The sequence below is a fragment of the Salvelinus fontinalis genome, chromosome 17 (genome assembly GCF_029448725.1).
Source record: "Salvelinus fontinalis isolate EN_2023a chromosome 17, ASM2944872v1, whole genome shotgun sequence".
In the NCBI taxonomy this organism is placed as follows: domain Eukaryota; kingdom Metazoa; phylum Chordata; class Actinopteri; order Salmoniformes; family Salmonidae; genus Salvelinus; species Salvelinus fontinalis.
The window spans coordinates 7,447,699-7,470,990 of NC_074681.1; the positions used below are offsets into that span (position 1 = coordinate 7,447,699).

The following is a 23,292-nucleotide window of genomic DNA, read 5'->3' on the forward strand; positions in this document are numbered from 1 at the left end:
GTAATTCTCTCCCACTGTGTGACAAGGGGGCGCTTAATCATCACAGAAAGACGAAGAACACTAACGCATCGCTAGAAGAGGAACACCCAACTACCTCATCCCCATATTGTTACTTATCCTCTTGCTCTTTTGCACCCCCAGTATCTCTACTTGCACATCATCATCTGCACATCTATAACGCCAGTGTTTAATTGATCAATTGTAATTATTTCGCCTCTATGGCCTATTTTATTGCCGTACCTCTCTACTCTTCTACATTTGCACTCATTGTATATATATTTTTCTATTAGTGTAACGGATGTGAAATGGCTAGCTAGTTAGCGGGTACGCGCTAGTAGCATTTCAATCAGTTACGTCACTCTTAATGATCAGCTATGAAAAGCCAACTGAAAATTATTGATGATTATTATTTGACCATGCTTGTCACTTATGAACATTTTTGAACATCTTGGCATAGTTCTGTTATAATCTCCACCCGGCACAGCCAGAAGAGGACTGGCCACCCCTCATAGCCTGGTTCCTCTCTAGGTTTCTTCCTAGGTTTTGGCCTTTCTAGGGAGTTTTTCCTAGTCACCGTGCTTCTACACCTGCATTACTAGCTGTTTGGGGTTTTAGGCTGGGTTTCTGTACAGCACTTTGAGATATCAGCTGATGTACGAAGGGCTATATAAAATAAAATTGATTGATTGATTGACTTGCTCTGAGACTTAAGTAGTGTTGCCCCTTGCTCTGCAAGAGCCGTGGCTTTTGTGGAGCGATGGGTAACGACCGTGCTTCGTGGGTGTCAGTTGTTGATGTGTGCAGAGGGTCCCTGGTTCGCGCCCGTGTCCGGGCGAGGGGACGGCCGTAAAGTTATACTGTTACATTGATGCTGTTGACCCGGATCACTGGTTGCTGCGGAAAAAGGAGGAGGTTGAAAGGGGGGTGAGTGTAACGGATGTGAAATGGCTAGCTAGTTAGCGGGTACGCGCTAGTAGCATTTCAATCAGTTACGTCACTTGCTCTGAGACTTAAGTAGTGTTGCCCCTTGCTCTGCAAGAGCCGTGGCTTTTGTGGAGCGATGGGTAACGACCGCGCTTCGTGGGTGTCTGTTGTTGATGTGTGCAGAGGGTCCCTGGTTCGCGCCTGTGTCGGGGCGAGGGGACGGCCGTAAAGTTATACTGTTACATGTTATTGACTGTACGTTTTGTTTTATCCCCGTCACGACTTCCACCGAAGTCGGTTCCTCTACTTGTCCGGGCGGCGTTCCAACCCTCTGTTGTCTATCCTGCTTGCCTTACAATCACACGTGTAACTCTGTGTTGTTGTTTGTGTCGCACTGCTTTGCTTTATCTTGGCCAGGTCGGCAGTTGTAAATGAGAACTTGTTCTCAACTAGACTACCCGATTAAATAAAGGTGAAATAAACATTTTAAAAATAAGAGGCAAAATATATATTTTCTTTGGACTCTCTGCTCTTGGTCTCAGATGTTCAGCAGATTTAGTGACATTATCTTCCACCTGAGGTAACCTTGCCAGTATGTCTCCAACCGTCTTCTACCATTTAGGTCTCGAACACAAGCTCTTTCACATCTCTAACTGAATTCCTGTCTATTATCTATCCTTTACCCCTACCTACAGTATACTGCTGTTACTGTCTATTATCTATCCTTTACCCCTACCTACAGTATACTGCTGTTACTGTCTATTATCTATCCTTTACCCCTACCTACAGTATACTGCTGTTACTGTCTATTAGCTATCCTTTACCCCTACCTACAGTATACTGCTGTTACTGTCTATTATCTATCCTTTACCCCTACCTACAGTATACTGCTGTTACTGTCTATTATCTATCCTTTACCCCTACCTACAGTATACTGCTGTTACTGTCTATTATCTATCCTTTACCCCTACCTACAGTATACTGCTGTTACTGTCTATTATCTATCCTTTACCCCTACCTACAGTATACTGCTGTTACTGTCTATTATCTATCCTTTACCCCTACCTACAGTATACTGCTGTTACTGTCTATTATCTATCCTTTACCCCTACCTACAGTATACTGCTGTTACTGTCTATTATCTATCCTTTACCCCTACCTACAGTATACTGCTGTTACTGTCTATTATCTATCCTTTACCCCTACCTACAGTATACTGCTGTTACTGTCTATTATCTATCCTTTACCCCTACCTACAGTATACTGCTGTTACTGTCTATTATCTATCCTTTACCCCTACCTACAGTATACTGCTGTTACTGTCTATTATATATCATTTACCCCTACCTACAGTATACTGCTGCTACTGTCTATTATCTATCCTTTACCCCTACCTACAGTATACTGCTGTTACTGTCTATTATCTATCCTTTACCCCTACCTACAGTATACTGCTGTTACTGTCTATTATCTATCCTTTACCCCTACCTACAGTATACTGCTGTTACTGTCTATTATCTATCCTTTACCCCTACCTACAGTATACTGCTGTTACTGTCTATTATCTATCCTTTACCCCTACCTACAGTATACTGCTGTTACTGTCTATTATCTATCCTTTACCCCTACCTACAGTATACTGCTGTTACTGTCTATTATCTATCCTTTACCCCTACCTACAGTATACTGCTGTTACTGTCTATTATCTATCCTTTACCCCTACCTACAGTATACTGCTGCTACTGTCTATTATCTATCCTGTTGTCTAGTCACTTTACCCCTACCTACATGTACAGTACATAGCTACCTCAGTTACCTCGTACCACTGCACATCCAATCAGTACTGGTACTCTCTGTAAATAGCCATGTTATTGTCTACTTCCTGTATATAACCATGTTATTGTCCAACTTTTTGTTATTCATTGTTCATTGTGTATTTATTCCTTGTTCATTGTGTATTTATTCCTTGTGTCACCATTTCTATCAAACAAGATATCTATCAAACAAGATATTTTATCTTTAACTCTGCATTGTTGGAAAAGGACCTTTAAGTAAACATTTCACTGTTGGTCTACACCTGTTGTTTATGAAGCATGTGACACATAAAATTAATGAATTCACTCCTTCATTCATTCAACTGTTGTTGATTCTTCAGCTGTTTGTAGAGTTGTGGTTCTATCTCCATTTCTGTCTGGGTCTGGTGGTCTCTGAGACTCTGTTAAAGGTGACTGGTCCCAGGGTTTGGTCTCTGAGAGACTCTGTGAGACTGTTAAAGGTGGCTGTTCCCAGGGTTTGGTCTCTGACACTCTGAGACTGTTAAAGGTGGCTGGTCCCAGGGTTTGGTCTCTGAGAGACTCTGTGAGACTGTTAAAGGTGGCTGTTCCCAGGGTTTGGTCTCTGACACTCTGAGACTGTTAAAGGTGGCTGTTCCCAGGGTTTGGTCTCTGACACTGAGACTGTTAAAGGTGGCTGTTCCCAGGGTTTGGTCTCTGAGACTCTGTGAGACTGTTAAAGGTGGCTGTTCCCAGGGTTTGGTCTCTGAGACTCTCTGAGACTGTTAAAGGTGGCTGTTCCCAGGGTTTGGACTCTGAGACTGTGTTAAAGGTGACTGAGTGATGGGCTCTCCTCTGGTCTGAAACCCTCCTCCTGCGATGACAGACACACACACAGTGACACAAGACACACATGCGCTGACAGACACACAGACAATACCAGGGGTATAAGTTCCCAGTGAAGCTAAGTCCTTTTGAAGCTTACTGTAATATAATCTGCTTAGAGGAGAGATAACCTCCTGTACAGGGCAGATAGAAAGGGAGAGAGAGATGTACAGGAAGATAAAGACTATACAGGGCAGATACGTACAGTTGAAGTCGGAAGTTTACAAACACTTAGGTTGGAGTCATTAAAACTCGTTTTTCAACCACTCCACAAATGTCTTATTAACAACCTATAGTTTTGGCAAGTCGGTTAGGACATCTACTTTGTGCATGACACAAGACGTTTTTCTAACAATTGTTTACAGACAGATTATTTCACTATCACAATTCCAGTGGGTTAGAAGTTTACATACAGTAAGTTGACTGTGCCTTTAAACAGCTTGGAAAATTCCAGGAAATTGTGTCATGACTTTAGAAGCTTCTGATAGGCTAATTGACATCATTTGAGTCAATTGGAGGTGTACCTGTGGATGTACTTCAAGGCCTACCTTCAAACTCAGTGCCTCTTTGCTTGACATCATGGGAAAATCTAAATAAATCAGCCAAGACCTCCACAAGTCTGGTTCATCCTTGGGAACAATTTCCAAACGCCTGAAGGTACCACGTTCATCTGTACAAACAATAGTACGCAAGTATAAACACCATGGGACCACGCAGCCGTCATACCGCTCAGGAAAGAGACACGTTCTGTCTCCTAGAGATTAACGTACTTTGGTGCGAAAAGTGCAAATCAATCCCAGAACAACAGCAAAGGACCTTGTGAAGATGCTGGAGGAAACAGGTACAAAAGTATCTATATCCACAGGAAAACGAGTCCTATATCAACATAACCTGAAAGGCCGCTCAGCAAGGAAGAAGCCACTGCTCCAAAACCGCCATAAAAAAGCCAGACTACGGTTTTCAACTGCACATGGGGTCAAAGATTGTACTTTTTGGAGAAATGTCCTCTGGTCTGATGAAACAAAAATAGAACTGTTTGGCCTTAATGTCTATCGTTATGTTAGGAGGAAAAAGGGGGAGGCTTGCAAGCCGAAGAAAAACATCCCAACCGTGAAGCACGGGGGTGGCAGCATCATGTTGTGGTGGTGCTTTGCTGCAGGAGGGACTGGTGCACCTCACAAAATAGATGGCATCATGAGGAAGGGAAATTATGTGGATATATTGAAGCAACATCTCAAGACATCAGTCAGGAAGTTAAAGCTTGGTCGCAAATGGGTCTTCCAAATGGACAATGACCCCAAGCATACTTCTAAAGTTGTGGCAAAATGGCTTAAGGACAACAAAGTCAAGGTATTGGAGTGGCCATCACAAAGCCCTGACCTCAATCCTATAGAAAATGTGTGGGCAGAACTAAAAAAGTGTGTGCGAGCAAGGAGGCCTACAAACCTGCCTCAGTTACACCAGCTCTGTCAGGAGGAATGGGCCAAAATTCACCCAATTTATTGTGGGAAGCTTGTGAAAGGTTACCCGAAACATTTGACCCAAGTTAAACAATTTAAAGTTAATGCTACCAAATACTAATTGAGTGTATGTAAACTTCTGACCCACTGGGAATGTGATGAAAGAAATAAAAGCTGAAATAAATAATTCTCTACTATTATTTTGACATTTCACATTATTAAAATAAAGTGGTGATCTTAAATGACCTAAAACAGGGAATTTTTACCCTGTGAAATGTATACCCCTCCATATACCCCCTCCAGATACCCCACTGAATAGCCCTCCGAATACCCCCTCCATATACCCCACTGAAAAGCCCTCCATATACCCCTCAGGAGAGGCATAATAAGTCATGGCAAACTGTGTAGAATTGCAGGAAACAGGTTTTAAATGTCCCCCCAGACTCACCGTCTACTGTTCGGGACCCCCAATATGTACACCACAACTTCGCCCTTGAATCAATGTATTTATTGCCTACTACAAGATGAGTTTACACTGTTGTTGCAGGTGAGTAGATAGATATGTATTGTCACATAAGTGTATTATTTGTCCATTGCTTAACACTTGGACAGGTGGATATCATTCAGGTAACAGGGTCGGGGTCAATTCCATTTCAATTCAGTCAATTCTCGAACAAAACTCAAATTCCAATTCTCCTCAATGATTCTATTCTCGATGATTTCAGTCTACTTCCTGAAATGACTGCATTTAAAATGGAATTGACGCCAAGCCTTTTCAGGTAACAGCACAACAAGTTGACGCTAACAACCACTTCAATATGGTTCTCAGAAAACAAAAACACAGTAATAAATGCATATGTTAAAGTGATTATCGCTATAATACAGAGTGCTTCTCCAATGGCACCCTATTCCCTATTTAGTGCACTACTCTTGACAAAAAGTCCTATGGGCCCTGGTCAAAAAGAGTTCACTAGATAGGGAATAGGTTGCCATTTAGGACACACCCTCAGACTCCCTCTGGAAAAAAAAAAACCCATTTAAGGATCTCAGATGAAGTGAATGTGACTCAGTGCTATTCAGTAACTCTCCATGAAGGATGAGATTTGGATAAAATGTTTAGCGCCAAAATGTTGGATGCTACTAGGATTAGATTATCCAAATCACTAACCCTACACAGGATTAGATTATCCAAATCACTAACCCTACACAGGATTAGATTATCCAAATCACTAACCCTACACAGGATTAGATTATCCAAATCACTAACCCTACACAGGATTAGATTATCCAAATCACTAACCCTACACAGGATTAGATTATCCAAATCACTAACCATGCACAGGATTAGATTATCCAAATCACTAACCCTGCACAGGATTAGATTATCCAAATCACTAACCATGCACAGGATTAGATTATCCAAATCACTAACCCTACACAGGATTAGATTATCCAAATCACTAACCCTACACAGGATTAGATTATCCAAATCACTAACCCTACACAGGATTAGATTATCCAAATCACTAACCCTACACAGGATTAGATTATCCAAATCACTAACCCTACACAGGATTAGATTATCCAAATCACTAACCCTACACAGGATTAGATTATCCAAATCACTAACCATGCACAGGATTAGATTATCCAAATCACTAACCCTACACAGGATTAGATTATCCAAATCTGGGAGGTGGAGGGTTGGGAGGTGGAGGGGTGCAGGGTGGAGAGGAGCAGGGTGGAGGGGTGGAGAGGTGCAGGGAGGAGAGATGGAGGGTGGAGGGGTGGAGAGGTGCAGGGTGGAGAAGTGGAGAGGTGCAGGGTGGAGAGGTGCAGGGTGGAGAGGTGCAGGGTGGAGAGGTGGGGGGTGGAGAGGTGGAGAGGTGGAGAGGTGGAGAGGTGGGGAGGTGGGGAGGTGGAGAGGTGGGGAGGTGGGGAGGTGGAGAGGTGGAGAGATGGGGAGGTGGAGAGATGGGGAGGTGGAGGGTGGAGAGGTGGGGAGGTGGAGAGGTGGGGAGGTGGAGAGGTGGAGAGGTGGAGAGGTGGAGAGGTGGGGAGGTGGGGAGGTGGAGAGGTGGGGAGGTGGGGAGGTGGAGAGGTGGGGAGGTGGAGAGGTGGAGAGGTGGAGGGTGGAGGGTGGAGAGGTGGGGAGGTGGAGAGGTGGGGAGGTGGAGAGGTGGGGAGGTGGAGAGGTGGAGAGGTGGGGAGGTGGAGAGGTGGGGAGGTGGAGAGGTGGGGAGGTGGAGGCTGGGGTTCAGTTCAGTAAATTCAATAGAATTGTCTGTTTTCTTCCTGAATTGCCAACAGAGATGTGACCACGCCCCTGGTGTGTGTAGACGAGTGAAGAGCTAACTGAGGAGGTCTGGGTGCAGGCCCAGCCTCGCCAACACGTCTTCAGGCATACAGAGAACAGGGTTGACGTCCTTTATCTGGCCCTCTCCCAGCAGAGACAGACCTGCTACGCCAAACAGAGTATGGAATGGGTCCACCTGAAGAAGAGAGGAGACGGAATGAGGAAGAGGACAGAAACATGAACCTACCTAGCTAAATGTAGCCATTAGCACTGGGAACTAAGATGAGTCTCCAGGTGTCAGACAAGGTTTACACATCATGTAAGGGTATCCCCCTCCCTTCGTACCTGCTAAACCCCCCTCCCTTCCTACCTAGTAAACTCCCTCCCCTTACCTGCTAAACGCCCTTCCCCTTACCTGCTAAACGCCCTTCCCCTTACCTGCTAAACGCCCTTCCCCTTACCTGCTAAACTCCCTTCGCCTCTACCTGCTAAACGCCCTTCCCCTTACCTGCTAAACTCCCTTCGCCTCTACCTGCTAAACGCCCTTCCCCTTACCTGCTAAACTCCCTTCGCCTCTACCTGCTAAACGCCCTTCCCCTTACCTGCTAAACGCCCTTCCCCTTACCTGCTAAACGCCCTTCCCCTTACCTGCTAAACTCCCTTCGCCTCTACCTGCTAAACTCCCTCTTCCTCTACCTGCTAAACTCCCTCTTCCTCTACCTGCTAAACTCCCTCTTCCTGCTAAACTCCCTCAGCCTGCTAAACTCCCTCAGCCTGCTAAACTCCCTCAGCCTGCTAAACTCCCTCAGCCTGCTAAACTCCCTCAGCCTGCTAAACTCCCTCAGCCTGCTAAACTCCCTCAGCCTGCTAAACTCCCTCAGCCTGCTAAACTCCCTCAGCCTGCTAAACTCCCTCAGCCTGCTAAACTCCCTCAGCCTGCTAAACTCCCTCAGCCTGCTAAACTCCCTCAGCCTGCTAAACTCCCTCTTCCTGCTAAACTCCCTCTTCCTGCTAAACTCCCTCTTCCTGCTAAACTCCCTCTACCTGCTAAACTCCCTCTACCTGCTAAACTCCCTCTACCTGCTAAACTCCCTCTACCTGCTAAACTCCCTCTACCTGCTAAACTCCCTCTTCCTCTACCTGCTACACTCCCTCTTCCTCTACCTGCTACACTCCCTCTTCCTCTACCTGCTAAACTCCCTCTTCCCCTACCTGCTAAACTCCCTCTTCCCCTACCTGCTAAACTCCCTCTTCCCCTACCTGCTAAACTCCCTCTTCCTCTACCTGCTAAACTCCCTCTTCCTCTACCTGCTAAACTCCCTCTTCCCCTACCTGCTACACTCCCTCTTCCTCTACCTGCTACACTCCCTCTTCCTCTACCTGCTAAACTCCCTCTTCCTCTACCTGCTAAACTCCCTCTTCCTCTACCTGCTACACTCCCTCTTCCTCTACCTGCTACACTCCCTCTTCCTCTACCTGCTACACTCCCTCTTCCTCTACCTGCTACACTCCCTCTTCCTCTACCTGCTACACTCCCTCTTCCTCTACCTGCTACACTCCCTCTTCCTCTACCTGCTACACTCCCTCTTCCTCTACCTGCTAAACTCCCTCTTCCTCTACCTGCTAAACTCCCTCTTCCTCTACCTGCTAAACTCCCTCTTCCTCTACCTGCTAAACTCCCTCTTCCTCTACCTGCTAAAATCCCTCTTCCTCTACCTGCTAAACTCCCTCTTCCTCTACCTGCTAAACTCCCTCTTCCTCTACCTGTTAAACACACTCTTCCTCTACCTGCTAAACTCCCTTCCCCTACCTGCTAAACTCCCTTCCCCTTCCTGCTAAACTCCCTCTACCTGCTAAACTCCCTCTTCCTCTACCTGCTAAACACACTCTTCCTCTACCTGCTAAACTCCCTCTTCCTCTACCTGCTAAACTCCCTCTTCCTCTACCTGCTAAACTCCCTCTTCCCCTACCTGCTAAACTCCCTCTACCTCTACCTGCTAAACACTCTTCCTCTACCTGCTAAACTCCCCCTTCCCCTACCTGCTAAACTCCCCCTTCCCCTACCTGCTAAACTCCCTCTTCCCCTACCTGCTAAACTCCCTCTTCCCCTACCTGCTAAACTCCCTCTTCCTCTACCTGCTAAACTCTCTCTTCCTCTACCTGCTAAACTCCCTCTTCCCCTACCTGCTAAACTCCCTCTTCCCCTACCTGCTAATCTCCCTTCCTCTACCTGCTAAACTCCCTCTTCCTCTACCCGCTAAACTCCCTCTACCCGCTAAACTCCCTCTACCTGCTAAACTCCCTTCCCCTCTACCTGCTAAACTCCCTTCCCCTCTACCTGCTAAACTTCCTCTACCCGCTAAACTCCCTCTACCCGCTAAACTCCCTCTACCCGCTAAACTCCCTCTACCCGCTAAACTCCCTCTACCCGCTAAACTCCCTCTACCCGCTAAACTCCCTCTACCCGCTAAACTCCCTTCCCCTCTACCTGCTAAACTCCCTCTACCTGCTAAACTTCCTCTACCTGCTAAACTCCCTCTACCCGCTAAACTCCCTCTACCCGCTAAACTCCCTCTACCCGCTAAACTCCCTCTACCCGCTAAACTCCCTCTACCCGCTAAACTCCCTCTACCCGCTAAACTCCCTCTACCCGCTAAACTCCCTCTACCCGCTAAACTCCCTCTACCCGCTAAACTCCCTCTACCCGCTAAACTCCCTCTACCCGCTAAACTCCCTCTACCCGCTAAACTCCCTCTACCCGCTAAACTCCCTCTACCCGCTAAACCCCCTCTTCCCGCTAAACTCCCTCTTCCCGCTAAACTCCCTCTTCCCGCTAAACTCCCTCTTCCCGCTAAACTCCCTCTTCCTGCTAAACTCCCTCTTCCTGCTAAACTCCCTCTACCTGCTAAACTCCCTCTACCTGCTAAACTCCCTCTTCCCCTACCTGCTAAACTCCCTCTTCCCCTACCTGCTAAACTCCCTCTTCCCCTACCTGCTAAACTCCCTCTACCTGCTAAACTCCCTCTTCCTCTACCTGCTAAACTCCCTCTTCCTCTACCTGCTAAACTCCCTCTTCCTCTACCTGCTAAACTCCCTCTACCTGCTAAACTCCCTCTACCTGCTAAACTCCCTCTACCTGCTAAACTCCCTCTTCCCCTACCTGCTAAACTCCCTCTTCCCCTACCTGCTAAACTCCCTCTTCCCCTACCTGCTAAACTCCCTCTTCCTCTACCTGCTAAACTCCCTCTTCCTCTACCTGCTAAACTCCCTCTACCTGCTAAACTCCCTCTACCTGCTAAACTCCCTCTACCTGCTAAACTCCCTCTTCCTCTACCTGCTAAACTCCCTCTTCCTCTACCTGCTAAACTCCCTCTTCCTCTACCTGCTAAACTCCCTCTTCCCCTACCTGCTAAACTCCCTCTTCCCCTACCTGCTAAACTCCCTCTACCTGCTAAACTCCCTCTACCTGCTAAACTCCCTCTTCCTCTACCTGCTAAACTCCCTCTTCCTCTACCTGCTAAACTCCCTCTTCCTCTACCTGCTAAACTCCCTCTACCCGCTAAACCCCCTCTTCCTGCTAAACTCCCTCTTCCTGCTAAACTCCCTCTTCCTGCTAAACTCCCTCTTCCTGCTAAACTCCCTCTTCCTGCTAAACTCCCTCTTCCTGCTAAACTCCCTCTTCCTGCTAAACTCCCTCTTCCTGCTAAACTCCCTCTTCCTGCTAAACTCCCTCTTCCTGCTAAACTCCCTCTACCTGCTAAACTCCCTCTTCCCCTACCTGCTAAACTCCCTCTTCCCCTACCTGCTAAACTCCCTCTTCCCCTACCTGCTAAACTCCCTCTTCCCCTACCTGCTAAACTCCCTCTACCTGCTAAACTCCCTCTTCCTCTACCTGCTAAACTCCCTCTTCCTCTACCTGCTAAACTCCCTCTTCCTCTACCTGCTAAACTCCCTCTACCTGCTAAACTCCCTCTACCTGCTAAACTCCCTCTACCTGCTAAACTCCCTCTACCTGCTAAACTCCCTCTTCCTCTACCTGCTAAACTCCCTCTACCTGCTAAACTCCCTCTACCTGCTAAACTCCCTCTACCTGCTAAACTCCCTCTACCTGCTAAACTCCCTCTACCTGCTAAACTCCCTCTACCTGCTAAACTCCCTCTACCTGCTAAACTCCCTCTACCTGCTAAACTCCCTCTACCTGCTAAACTCCCTCTACCTGCTAAACTCCCTCTACCTGCTAAACTCCCTCTTCCTCTACCTGCTAAACTCCCTCTTCCCCTACCTGCTAAACGCCCTCTTCCCCTACCTGCTAAACTCCCTCTACCTGCTAAACTCCCTCTACCTGCTAAACTCCCTCTACCTGCTAAACTCCCTCTACCTGCTAAACTCCCTCTACCTGCTAAACTCCCTCTTCCTCTACCTGCTAAACTCCCTCTTCCTCTACCTGCTAAACTCCCTCTTCCTCTACCTGCTAAACTCCCTCTTCCCCTACCTGCTAAACTCCCTCTTCCTCTACCTGCTAAACTCCCTCTACCTGCTAAACTCCCTCTACCTGCTAAACTCCCTCTACCTGCTAAACTCCCTCTACCTGCTAAACTCCCTCTACCTGCTAAACTCCCTCTACCTGCTAAACTCCCTCTACCTGCTAAACTCCCTCTACCTGCTAAACTCCCTCTACCTGCTAAACTCCCTCTACCTGCTAAACTCCCTCTACCTGCTAAACTCCCTCTACCTGCTAAACTCCCTCTTCCTCTACCTGCTAAACTCCCTCTTCCCCTACCTGCTAAACGCCCTCTTCCCCTACCTGCTAAACTCCCTCTACCTGCTAAACTCCCTCTACCTGCTAAACTCCCTCTACCTGCTAAACTCCCTCTACCTGCTAAACTCCCTCTACCTGCTAAACTCCCTCTACCTGCTAAACTCCCTCTACCTGCTAAACTCCCTCTTCCTCTACCTGCTAAACTCCCTCTTCCCCTACCTGCTAAACGCCCTCTTCCCCTACCTGCTAAACTCCCTCTACCTGCTAAACTCCCTCTACCTGCTAAACTCCCTCTACCTGCTAAACTCCCTCTTCCTCTACCTGCTAAACTCCCTCTTCCCCTACCTGCTAAACGCCCTCTTCCCCTACCTGCTAAACTCCCTCTACCCGCTAAACTCCCTCTACCCGCTAAACTCCCTCTACCCGCTAAACTCCCTCTACCCGCTAAACTCCCTCTACCCGCTAAACTCCCTCTACCCGCTAAACTCCCTCTACCCGCTAAACTCCCTCTACCCGCTAAACTCCCTCTACCCGCTAAACTCCCTCTACCCGCTAAACCCCCTCTTCCCGCTAAACTCCCTCTTCCCGCTAAACTCCCTCTTCCCGCTAAACTCCCTCTTCCTGCTAAACTCCCTCTTCCTGCTAAACTCCCTCTTCCTGCTAAACTCCCTCTACCTGCTAAACTCCCTCTACCTGCTAAACTCCCTCTTCCCCTACCTGCTAAACTCCCTCTTCCCCTACCTGCTAAACTCCCTCTTCCCCTACCTGCTAAACTCCCTCTACCTGCTAAACTCCCTCTTCCTCTACCTGCTAAACTCCCTCTTCCTCTACCTGCTAAACTCCCTCTTCCTCTACCTGCTAAACTCCCTCTACCTGCTAAACTCCCTCTACCTGCTAAACTCCCTCTACCTGCTAAACTCCCTCTACCTGCTAAACTCCCTCTTCCCCTACCTGCTAAACTCCCTCTTCCCCTACCTGCTAAACTCCCTCTTCCCCTACCTGCTAAACTCCCTCTTCCTCTACCTGCTAAACTCCCTCTTCCTCTACCTGCTAAACTCCCTCTACCTGCTAAACTCCCTCTACCTGCTAAACTCCCTCTACCTGCTAAACTCCCTCTACCTGCTAAACTCCCTCTTCCTCTACCTGCTAAACTCCCTCTTCCTCTACCTGCTAAACTCCCTCTTCCCCTACCTGCTAAACTCCCTCTTCCCCTACCTGCTAAACTCCCTCTACCTGCTAAACTCCCTCTACCTGCTAAACTCCCTCTTCCTCTACCTGCTAAACTCCCTCTTCCTCTACCTGCTAAACTCCCTCTTCCTCTACCTGCTAAACTCCCTCTACCCGCTAAACCCCCTCTTCCTGCTAAACTCCCTCTTCCTGCTAAACTCCCTCTTCCTGCTAAACTCCCTCTTCCTGCTAAACTCCCTCTTCCTGCTAAACTCCCTCTTCCTGCTAAACTCCCTCTTCCTGCTAAACTCCCTCTTCCTGCTAAACTCCCTCTACCTGCTAAACTCCCTCTACCTGCTAAACTCCCTCTACCTGCTAAACTCCCTCTTCCTCTACCTGCTAAACTCCCTCTTCCCCTACCTGCTAAACTCCCTCTTCCTCTACCTGCTAAACTCCCTCTACCTGCTAAACTCCCTCTACCTGCTAAACTCCCTCTACCTGCTAAACTCCCTCTACCTGCTAAACTCCCTCTACCTGCTAAACTCCCTCTACCTGCTAAACTCCCTCTACCTGCTAAACTCCCTCTACCTGCTAAACTCCCTCTACCTGCTAAACTCCCTCTACCTGCTAAACTCCCTCTACCTGCTAAACTCCCTCTACCTGCTAAACTCCCTCTTCCTCTACCTGCTAAACGCCCTCTTCCCCTACCTGCTAAACGCCCTCTTCCCCTACCTGCTAAACTCCCTCTACCTGCTAAACTCCCTCTACCTGCTAAACTCCCTCTACCTGCTAAACTCCCTCTACCTGCTAAACTCCCTCTACCTGCTAAACTCCCTCTACCTGCTAAACTCCCTCTACCTGCTAAACTCCCTCTTCCTCTACCTGCTAAACTCCCTCTTCCCCTACCTGCTAAACGCCCTCTTCCCCTACCTGCTAAACTCCCTCTACCTGCTAAACTCCCTCTACCTGCTAAACTCCCTCTACCTGCTAAACTCCCTCTACCTCTACCTGCTAAACTCCATCTTCCCCTACCTGCTAAACGCCCTCTTCCCCTACCTGCTAAACTCCCTCTACCTGCTAAACTCCCTCTACCCGCTAAACTCCCTCTACCCGCTAAACTCCCTCTACCCGCTAAACTCCCTCTACCCGCTAAACTCCCTCTACCCGCTAAACTCCCTCTACCCGCTAAACTCCCTCTACCCGCTAAACTCCCTCTACCCGCTAAACTCCCTCTACCCGCTAAACTCCCTCTACCCGCTAAACCCCCTCTTCCCGCTAAACTCCCTCTTCCCGCTAAACTCCCTCTTCCCGCTAAACTCCCTCTTCCCGCTAAACTCCCTCTTCCTGCTAAACTCCCTCTTCCTGCTAAACTCCCTCTACCTGCTAAACTCCCTCTACCTGCTAAACTCCCTCTTCCCCTACCTGCTAAACTCCCTCTTCCCCTACCTGCTAAACTCCCTCTTCCCCTACCTGCTAAACTCCCTCTACCTGCTAAACTCCCTCTACCTGCTAAACTCCCTCTTCCTCTACCTGCTAAACTCCCTCTTCCTCTACCTGCTAAACTCCCTCTTCCTCTACCTGCTAAACTCCCTCTACCTGCTAAACTCCCTCTACCTGCTAAACTCCCTCTACCTGCTAAACTCCCTCTACCTGCTAAACTCCCTCTTCCCCTACCTGCTAAACTCCCTCTTCCCCTACCTGCTAAACTCCCTCTTCCCCTACCTGCTAAACTCCCTCTTCCCCTACCTGCTAAACTCCCTCTTCCTCTACCTGCTAAACTCCCTCTACCTGCTAAACTCCCTCTACCTGCTAAACTCCCTCTACCTGCTAAACTCCCTCTACCTGCTAAACTCCCTCTTCCTCTACCTGCTAAACTCCCTCTTCCTCTACCTGCTAAACTCCCTCTTCCTCTACCTGCTAAACTCCCTCTTCCCCTACCTGCTAAACTCCCTCTTCCCCTACCTGCTAAACTCCCTCTACCTGCTAAACTCCCTCTACCTGCTAAACTCACTCTTCCTCTACCTGCTAAACTCCCTCTTCCTCTACCTGCTAAACTCCCTCTTCCTCTACCTGCTAAACTCCCTCTACCCGCTAAACCCCCTCTTCCTGCTAAACTCCCTCTTCCTGCTAAACTCCCTCTTCCTGCTAAACTCCCTCTTCCTGCTAAACTCCCTCTTCCTGCTAAACTCCCTCTTCCTGCTAAACTCCCTCTTCCTGCTAAACTCCCTCTTCCTGCTAAACTCCCTCTACCTGCTAAACTCCCTCTTCCCCTACCTGCTAAACTCCCTCTTCCCCTACCTGCTAAACTCCCTCTTCCCCTACCTGCTAAACTCCCTCTTCCCCTACCTGCTAAACTCCCTCTACCTGCTAAACTCCCTCTTCCTCTACCTGCTAAACTCCCTCTTCCTCTACCTGCTAAACTCCCTCTTCCTCTACCTGCTAAACTCCCTCTACCTGCTAAACTCCCTCTACCTGCTAAACTCCCTCTACCTGCTAAACTCCCTCTTCCTCTACCTGCTAAACTCCCTCTTCCTCTACCTGCTAAACTCCCTCTTCCTCTACCTGCTAAACTCCCTCTTCCCCTACCTGCTAAACTCCCTCTACCTGCTAAACTCCCATTACCTGCTAAACTCCCTCTACCTGCTAAACTCCCTCTACCTGCTAAACTCCCTCTACCTGCTAAACTCCCTCTACCTGCTAAACTCCCTCTACCTGCTAAACTCCCTCTACCTGCTAAACTCCCTCTTCCTCTACCTGCTAAACTCCCTCTTCCCCTACCTGCTAAACGCCCTCTTCCCCTACCTGCTAAACTCCCTCTACCTGCTAAACTCCCTCTACCTGCTAAACTCCCTCTACCTGCTAAACTCCCTCTACCTGCTAAACTCCCTCTACCTGCTAAACTCCCTCTTCCTCTACCTGCTAAACTCCCTCTTCCTCTACCTGCTAAACTCCCTCTTCCTCTACCTGCTAAACTCCCTCTTCCTCTACCTGCTAAACTCCCTCTTCCCCTACCTGCTAAACTCCCTCTACCTGCTAAACTCCCTCTACCTGCTAAACTCCCTCTACCTGCTAAACTCCCTCTACCTGCTAAACTCCCTCTACCTGCTAAACTCCCTCTACCTGCTAAACTCCCTCTACCTGCTAAACTCCCTCTACCTGCTAAACTCCCTCTACCTGCTAAACTCCCTCTACCTGCTAAACTCCCTCTTCCTCTACCTGCTAAACGCCCTCTTCCCCTACCTGCTAAACGCCCTCTTCCCCTACCTGCTAAACTCCCTCTACCTGCTAAACTCCCTCTACCTGCTAAACTCCCTCTACCTGCTAAACTCCCTCTACCTGCTAAACTCCCTCTACCTGCTAAACTCCCTCTACCTGCTAAACTCCCTCTACCTGCTAAACTCCCTCTACCTGCTAAACTCCCTCTACCTGCTAAACTCCCTCTTCCTCTACCTGCTAAACTCCCTCTTCCCCTACCTGCTAAACGCCCTCTTCCCCTACCTGCTAAACTCCCTCTACCTGCTAAACTCCCTCTTCCTGCTAAACTCCCTCTTCCTGCTAAACTCCCTCTTCCTGCTAAACTCCCTCTTCCTGCTAAACTCCCTCTTCCTGCTAAACTCCCTCTTCCTGCTAAACTCCCTCTTCCTGCTAAACTCCCTCTTCCTGCTAAACTCCCTCTTCCTGCTAAACTCCCTCTTCCTCTACCTGCTAAACTCCCTCTTCCTCTACCTGCTAAACTCCCTCTTCCACTACCTGCTAAACTCCCTCTACCTGCTAAACCCCCTCTTCCTGCTAAACTCCCTCTTCCTGCTAAACTCCCTCTTCCTGCTAAACTCCCTCATCCTGCTAAACTCCCTCATCCTGCTAAACTCCCTCTTCCTGCTAAACTCCCTCTACCTGCTAAACTCCCTCTACCTGCTAAACTCCCTCTACCTGCTAAACTCCCGCTACCTGCTAAACTCCCGCTACCTGCTAAACTCCCTCTACCTGCTAAACTCCCTCTACCTGCTACCTGCTAAACTCCCTCTACCTGCTACCTGCTAAACTCCCTCTACCTGCTACCTGCTAAACTCCCTCTACCTGCTACCTGCTAAACTCCCTCTACCTGCTACCTGCTAAACTCCCTCTACCTGCTACCTGCTAAACTCCCTCTACCTGCTACCTGCTAAACTCCCTCTACCTGCTACCTGCTAAACTCCCTCTACCTGCTACCTGCTAAACTCCCTCTACCTGCTACCTGCTAAACTCCCTCTACCTGCTACCTGCTAAACTCCCTCTACCTGCTACCTGCTAAACTCCCTCTACCTGCTACCTGCTAAACTCCCTCTTCCTCTACCTGCTAAACTCCCTCTTCCTCTACCTGCTAAACTCCGTCTACCTGCTAAAATCCCTCTACCTGCTAAACTCCCTCTACCTGCTAAACTCCCTCTACCTGCTAAACTCCCTCTACCTGCTAAACTCCCTCTACCTGCTAAACTCCCTCTACCTGCTAAACTCCCTCTTCCTGCTAAACTCCCTCTTCCTGCTAAACTCCCTCTTCCTGCTAAACTCCCTCTTCCTCTACCTGCTAAACTCCCTCTTCCTCTACCTGCTAAACTCCCTCTTCCTCTACCTGCTAAACTCCCTCTTCCTCTACCTGCTAAACTCCCTCTTCCTCTACCTGCTAAACTCCCTCTTCCTCTACCTGCTACACTCCCTCTTCCTCTACCTGCTACACTCCCTCTTCCTCTACCTGCTACACTCCCTCTTCCTCTACCTGCTAAACTCCCTCTTCCTCTACCTGCTAAACTCCCTCTTCCTCTACCTGCTAAACTCCCTCTTCCCCTACCTGCTAATCTCCCTTCCTCTACCTGCTAAACTCCCTCTTCCTCTACCTGCTAAACGCCCTCCCCCTATTCCTGCTAAACTCCCTCCCCCTCTACCTGCTAAACTCCCTTCCCCTCTACCTGCTAAACTCCCTTCCCCTCTACCTGCTAAACTCCCTCTTCCTCTACCCGCTAAACTCCCTCTACCCGCTAAACTCCCTCTACCCGCTAAACTCCCTCTACCCGCTAAACTCCCTCTACCCGCTAAACTCCCTCTACCCGCTAAACTCCCTCTACCCGCTAAACTCCCTCTACCCGCTAAACTCCCTCTACCCGCTAAACTCCCTTCCCCTCTACCTGCTAAACTCCCTCTTCCTCTACCTGCTAAACTCCCTCTTCCCCTACCTGCTAATCTCCCTTCCTCTACCTGCTAAACTCCCTCTTCCTCTACCTGCTAAACGCCCTCCCCCTATTCCTGCTAAACTCCCTCCCCCTCTACCTGCTAAACTCCCTTCCCCTCTACCTGCTAAACTCCCTTCCCCTCTACCTGCTAAACTCCCTCTTCCTCTACCCGCTAAACTCCCTCTACCCGCTAAACTCCCTCTACCCGCTAAACTCCCTCTACCCGCTAAACTCCCTCTACCCGCTAAACTCCCTCTACCCGCTAAACTCCCTCTACCCGCTAAACTCCCTCTACCTGCTAAACTCCCTTCCCCTCTACCTGCTAAACTCCCTTCCCCTCTACCTGCTAAACTCCCTCTTCCTCTACCCGCTAAACTCCCTCTACCCGCTAAACTCCCTCTACCCGCTAAACTCCCTCTACCCGCTAAACTCCCTCTACCCGCTAAACTCCCTCTACCCGCTAAACTCCCTCTACCCGCTAAACTCCCTCTACCTGCTAAACTCCCTTCCCCTCTACCTGCTAAACTCCCTTCCCCTCTACCTGCTAAACTCCCTCTTCCTCTACCCGCTAAACTCCCTCTACCCGCTAAACTCCCTCTACCCGCTAAACTCCCTCTACCCGCTAAACTCCCTCTACCCGCTAAACTCCCTCTACCCGCTAAACTCCCTCTACCCGCTAAACTCCCTCTACCCGCTAAACTCCCTCTACCCGCTAAACTCCCTCTACCCGCTAAACTCCCTCTACCCGCTAAACTCCCTCTACCCGCTAAACTCCCTCTACCCGCTAAACTCCCTCTACCCGCTAAACCCCCTCTTCCCGCTAAACTCCCTCTTCCCGCTAAACTCCCTCTTCCCGCTAAACTCCCTCTTCCCGCTAAACTCCCTCTTCCTGCTAAACTCCCTCTTCCTGCTAAACTCCCTCTACCTGCTAAACTCCCTCTACCTGCTAAACTCCCTCTTCCCCTACCTGCTAAACTCCCTCTTCCCCTACCTGCTAAACTCCCTCTTCCCCTACCTGCTAAACTCCCTCTACCTGCTAAACTCCCTCTTCCTCTACCTGCTAAACTCCCTCTTCCTCTACCTGCTAAACTCCCTCTTCCTCTACCTGCTAAACTCCCTCTACCTGCTAAACTCCCTCTACCTGCTAAACTCCCTCTACCTGCTAAACTCCCTCTACCTGCTAAACTCCCTCTTCCCCTACCTGCTAAACTCCCTCTTCCCCTACCTGCTAAACTCCCTCTTCCCCTACCTGCTAAACTCCCTCTTCCTCTACCTGCTAAACTCCCTCTTCCTCTACCTGCTAAACTCCCTCTACCTGCTAAACTCCCTCTACCTGCTAAACTCCCTCTACCTGCTAAACTCCCTCTTCCTCTACCTGCTAAACTCCCTCTTCCTCTACCTGCTAAACTCCCTCTTCCTCTACCTGCTAAACTCCCTCTTCCCCTACCTGCTAAACTCCCTCTTCCCCTACCTGCTAAACTCCCTCTACCTGCTAAACTCCCTCTACCTGCTAAACTCCCTCTACCTGCTAAACTCCCTCTTCCTCTACCTGCTAAACTCCCTCTTCCTCTACCTGCTAAACTCCCTCTTCCTCTACCTGCTAAACTCCCTCTACCCGCTAAACCCCCTCTTCCTGCTAAACTCCCTCTTCCTGCTAAACTCCCTCTTCCTGCTAAACTCCCTCTTCCTGCTAAACTCCCTCTTCCTGCTAAACTCCCTCTTCCTGCTAAACTCCCTCTTCCTGCTAAACTCCCTCTTCCTGCTAAACTCCCTCTTCCTGCTAAACTCCCTCTTCCTGCTAAACTCCCTCTTCCTGCTAAACTCCCTCTACCTGCTAAACTCCCTCTTCCCCTACCTGCTAAACTCCCTCTTCCCCTACCTGCTAAACTCCCTCTTCCCCTACCTGCTAAACTCCCTCTTCCCCTACCTGCTAAACTCCCTCTACCTGCTAAACTCCCTCTTCCTCTACCTGCTAAACTCCCTCTTCCTCTACCTGCTAAACTCCCTCTACCTGCTAAACTCCCTCTACCTGCTAAACTCCCTCTACCTGCTAAACTCCCTCTTCCTCTACCTGCTAAACTCCCTCTTCCTCTACCTGCTAAACTCCCTCTTCCTCTACCTGCTAAACTCCCTCTTCCCCTACCTGCTAAACTCCCTCTTCCCCTACCTGCTAAACTCCCTCTACCTGCTAAACTCCCTCTACCTGCTAAACTCCCTCTACCTGCTAAACTCCCTCTACCTGCTAAACTCCCTCTACCTGCTAAACTCCCTCTACCTGCTAAACTCCCTCTACCTGCTAAACTCCCTCTTCCTCTACCTGCTAAACTCCCTCTTCCCCTACCTGCTAAACGCCCTCTTCCCCTACCTGCTAAACTCCCTCTTCCCCTACCTGCTAAACTCCCTCTACCTGCTAAACTCCCTCTACCTGCTAAACTCCCTCTACCTGCTAAACTCCCTCTACCTGCTAAACTCCCTCTTCCTCTACCTGCTAAACTCCCTCTTCCTCTACCTGCTAAACTCCCTCTTCCTCTACCTGCTAAACTCCCTCTTCCCCTACCTGCTAAACTCCCTCTACCTGCTAAACTCCCTCTACCTGCTAAACTCCCTCTACCTGCTAAACTCCCTCTACCTGCTAAACTCCCTCTACCTGCTAAACTCCCTCTACCTGCTAAACTCCCTCTACCTGCTAAACTCCCTCTACCTGCTAAACTCCCTCTACCTGCTAAACTCCCTCTACCTGCTAAACTCCCTCTTCCTCTACCTGCTAAACTCCCTCTTCCCCTACCTGCTAAACGCCCTCTTCCCCTACCTGCTAAACTCCCTCTACCTGCTAAACTCCCTCTACCTGCTAAACTCCCTCTACCTGCTAAACTCCCTCTACCTGCTAAACTCCCTCTACCTGCTAAACTCCCTCTACCTGCTAAACTCCCTCTACCTGCTAAACTCCCTCTACCTGCTAAACTCCCTCTACCTGCTAAACTCCCTCTACCTGCTAAACTCCCTCTTCCCCTACCTGCTAAACTCCCTCTTCCCCTACCTGCTAAACGCCCTCTTCCCCTACCTGCTAAACTCCCTCTACCTGCTAAACTCCCTCTTCCTGCTAAACTCCCTCTTCCTGCTAAACTCCCTCTTCCTGCTAAACTCCCTCTTCCTGCTAAACTCCCTCTTCCTGCTAAACTCCCTCTTCCTGCTAAACTCCCTCTTCCTGCTAAACTCCCTCTTCCTGCTAAACTCCCTCTTCCTCTACCTGCTAAACTCCCTCTTCCTCTACCTGCTAAACTCCCTCTTCCACTACCTGCTAAACTCCCTCTTCCTCTACCTGCTAAACTCCCTCTTCCCCTACCTGCTAAACTCCCTCTTCCTGCTAAACTCCCTCTTCCTGCTAAACTCCCTCTTCCTGCTAAACTCCCTCATCCTGCTAAACTCCCTCATCCTGCTAAACTCCCTCTTCCTGCTAAACTCCCTCTACCTGCTAAACTCCCTCTACCTGCTAAACTCCCTCTACCTGCTAAACTCCCTCTACCTGCTAAACTCCCGCTACCTGCTAAACTCCCTCTACCTGCTAAACTCCCTCTACCTGCTACCTGCTAAACTCCCTCTACCTGCTACCTGCTAAACTCCCTCTACCTGCTAAACTCCCTCTACCTGCTACCTGCTAAACTCCCTCTACCTGCTACCTGCTAAACTCCCTCTACCTGCTACCTGCTAAACTCCCTCTACCTGCTACCTGCTAAACTCCCTCTACCTGCTACCTGCTAAACTCCCTCTACCTGCTACCTGCTAAACTCCCTCTACCTGCTACCTGCTAAACTCCCTCTACCTGCTACCTGCTAAACTCCCTCTACCTGCTACCTGCTAAACTCCCTCTTCCTCTACCTGCTAAACTCCCTCTTCCTCTACCTGCTAAACTCCGTCTACCTGCTAAAATCCCTCTACCTGCTAAAATCCCTCTACCTGCTAAACTCCCTCTACCTGCTAAACTCCCTCTACCTGCTAAACTCCCTCTACCTGCTAAACTCCCTCTACCTGCTAAACTCCCTCTTCCTGCTAAACTCCCTCTTCCTGCTAAACTCCCTCTTCCTGCTAAACTCCCTCTTCCTCTACCTGCTAAACTCCCTCTTCCTCTACCTGCTAAACTCCCTCTTCCTCTACCTGCTAAACTCCCTCTTCCTCTACCTGCTAAACTCCCTCTTCCTCTACCTGCTAAACTCCCTCTTCCTCTACCTGCTACACTCCCTCTTCCTCTACCTGCTACACTCCCTCTTCCTCTACCTGCTACACTCCCTCTTCCTCTACCTGTTACACTCCCTCTTCCTCTACCTGCTACACTCCCTCTTCCTCTACCTGCTACACTCCCTCTTCCTCTACCTGCTAAACTCCCTCTTCCTCTACCTGCTAAACTCCCTCTTCCTCTACCTGCTAAACTCCCTCTTCCTCTACCTGCTAAACTCCCTCTTCCTCTACCTGCTAAACTCCCTCTTCCTCTACCTGCTAAACTCCCTCTTCCTCTCCCTGCTAAACTCCCTCTTCCTCTACCTGCTAAACTCCCTCTTCCTCTACCTGCTAAACTCCCTCTTCCTCTCCCTGCTAAACTCCCTCTTCCTCTCCCTGCTAAACTCCCTCCCCCTATAACTGCTAAACTCCCTCCCCTTACCTGCTAAACTCCCTTCCCCTACATCACTGTTCCTACCTGCTAAACTCCCCCCCAACCTGATACACCCCCGTTCCTACCTGCTAAACTCCCCCCCAACCTGATACACCCCCGTTCCTACCTGCTAAACTCCCCCCCAACCTGCTAAACTCCCCCCCTACCTGCTAAACTCCC

General features: G+C 49.4%; 1 protein-coding gene across 2 annotated transcripts in view; it reads right to left on the minus strand.

Moving 5' to 3' along the window:
• Window positions 1–5,534: 5,534 nt before the first annotated feature.
• The window catches only part of rabggtb (Rab geranylgeranyltransferase subunit beta), a 41,970-nt gene continuing 24,212 nt past the window's right edge, over window positions 5,535–23,292 (minus strand). For both annotated transcript variants that reach the window (XM_055866031.1, XM_055866032.1), the window contains exon 9: window positions 5,535–7,533. In XM_055866031.1, the coding sequence (XP_055722006.1) occupies window positions 7,393–7,533 (141 nt within the window). In that variant the 3' untranslated portion in view covers window positions 5,535–7,392. The remainder of the gene's footprint in view (window positions 7,534–23,292) is intronic.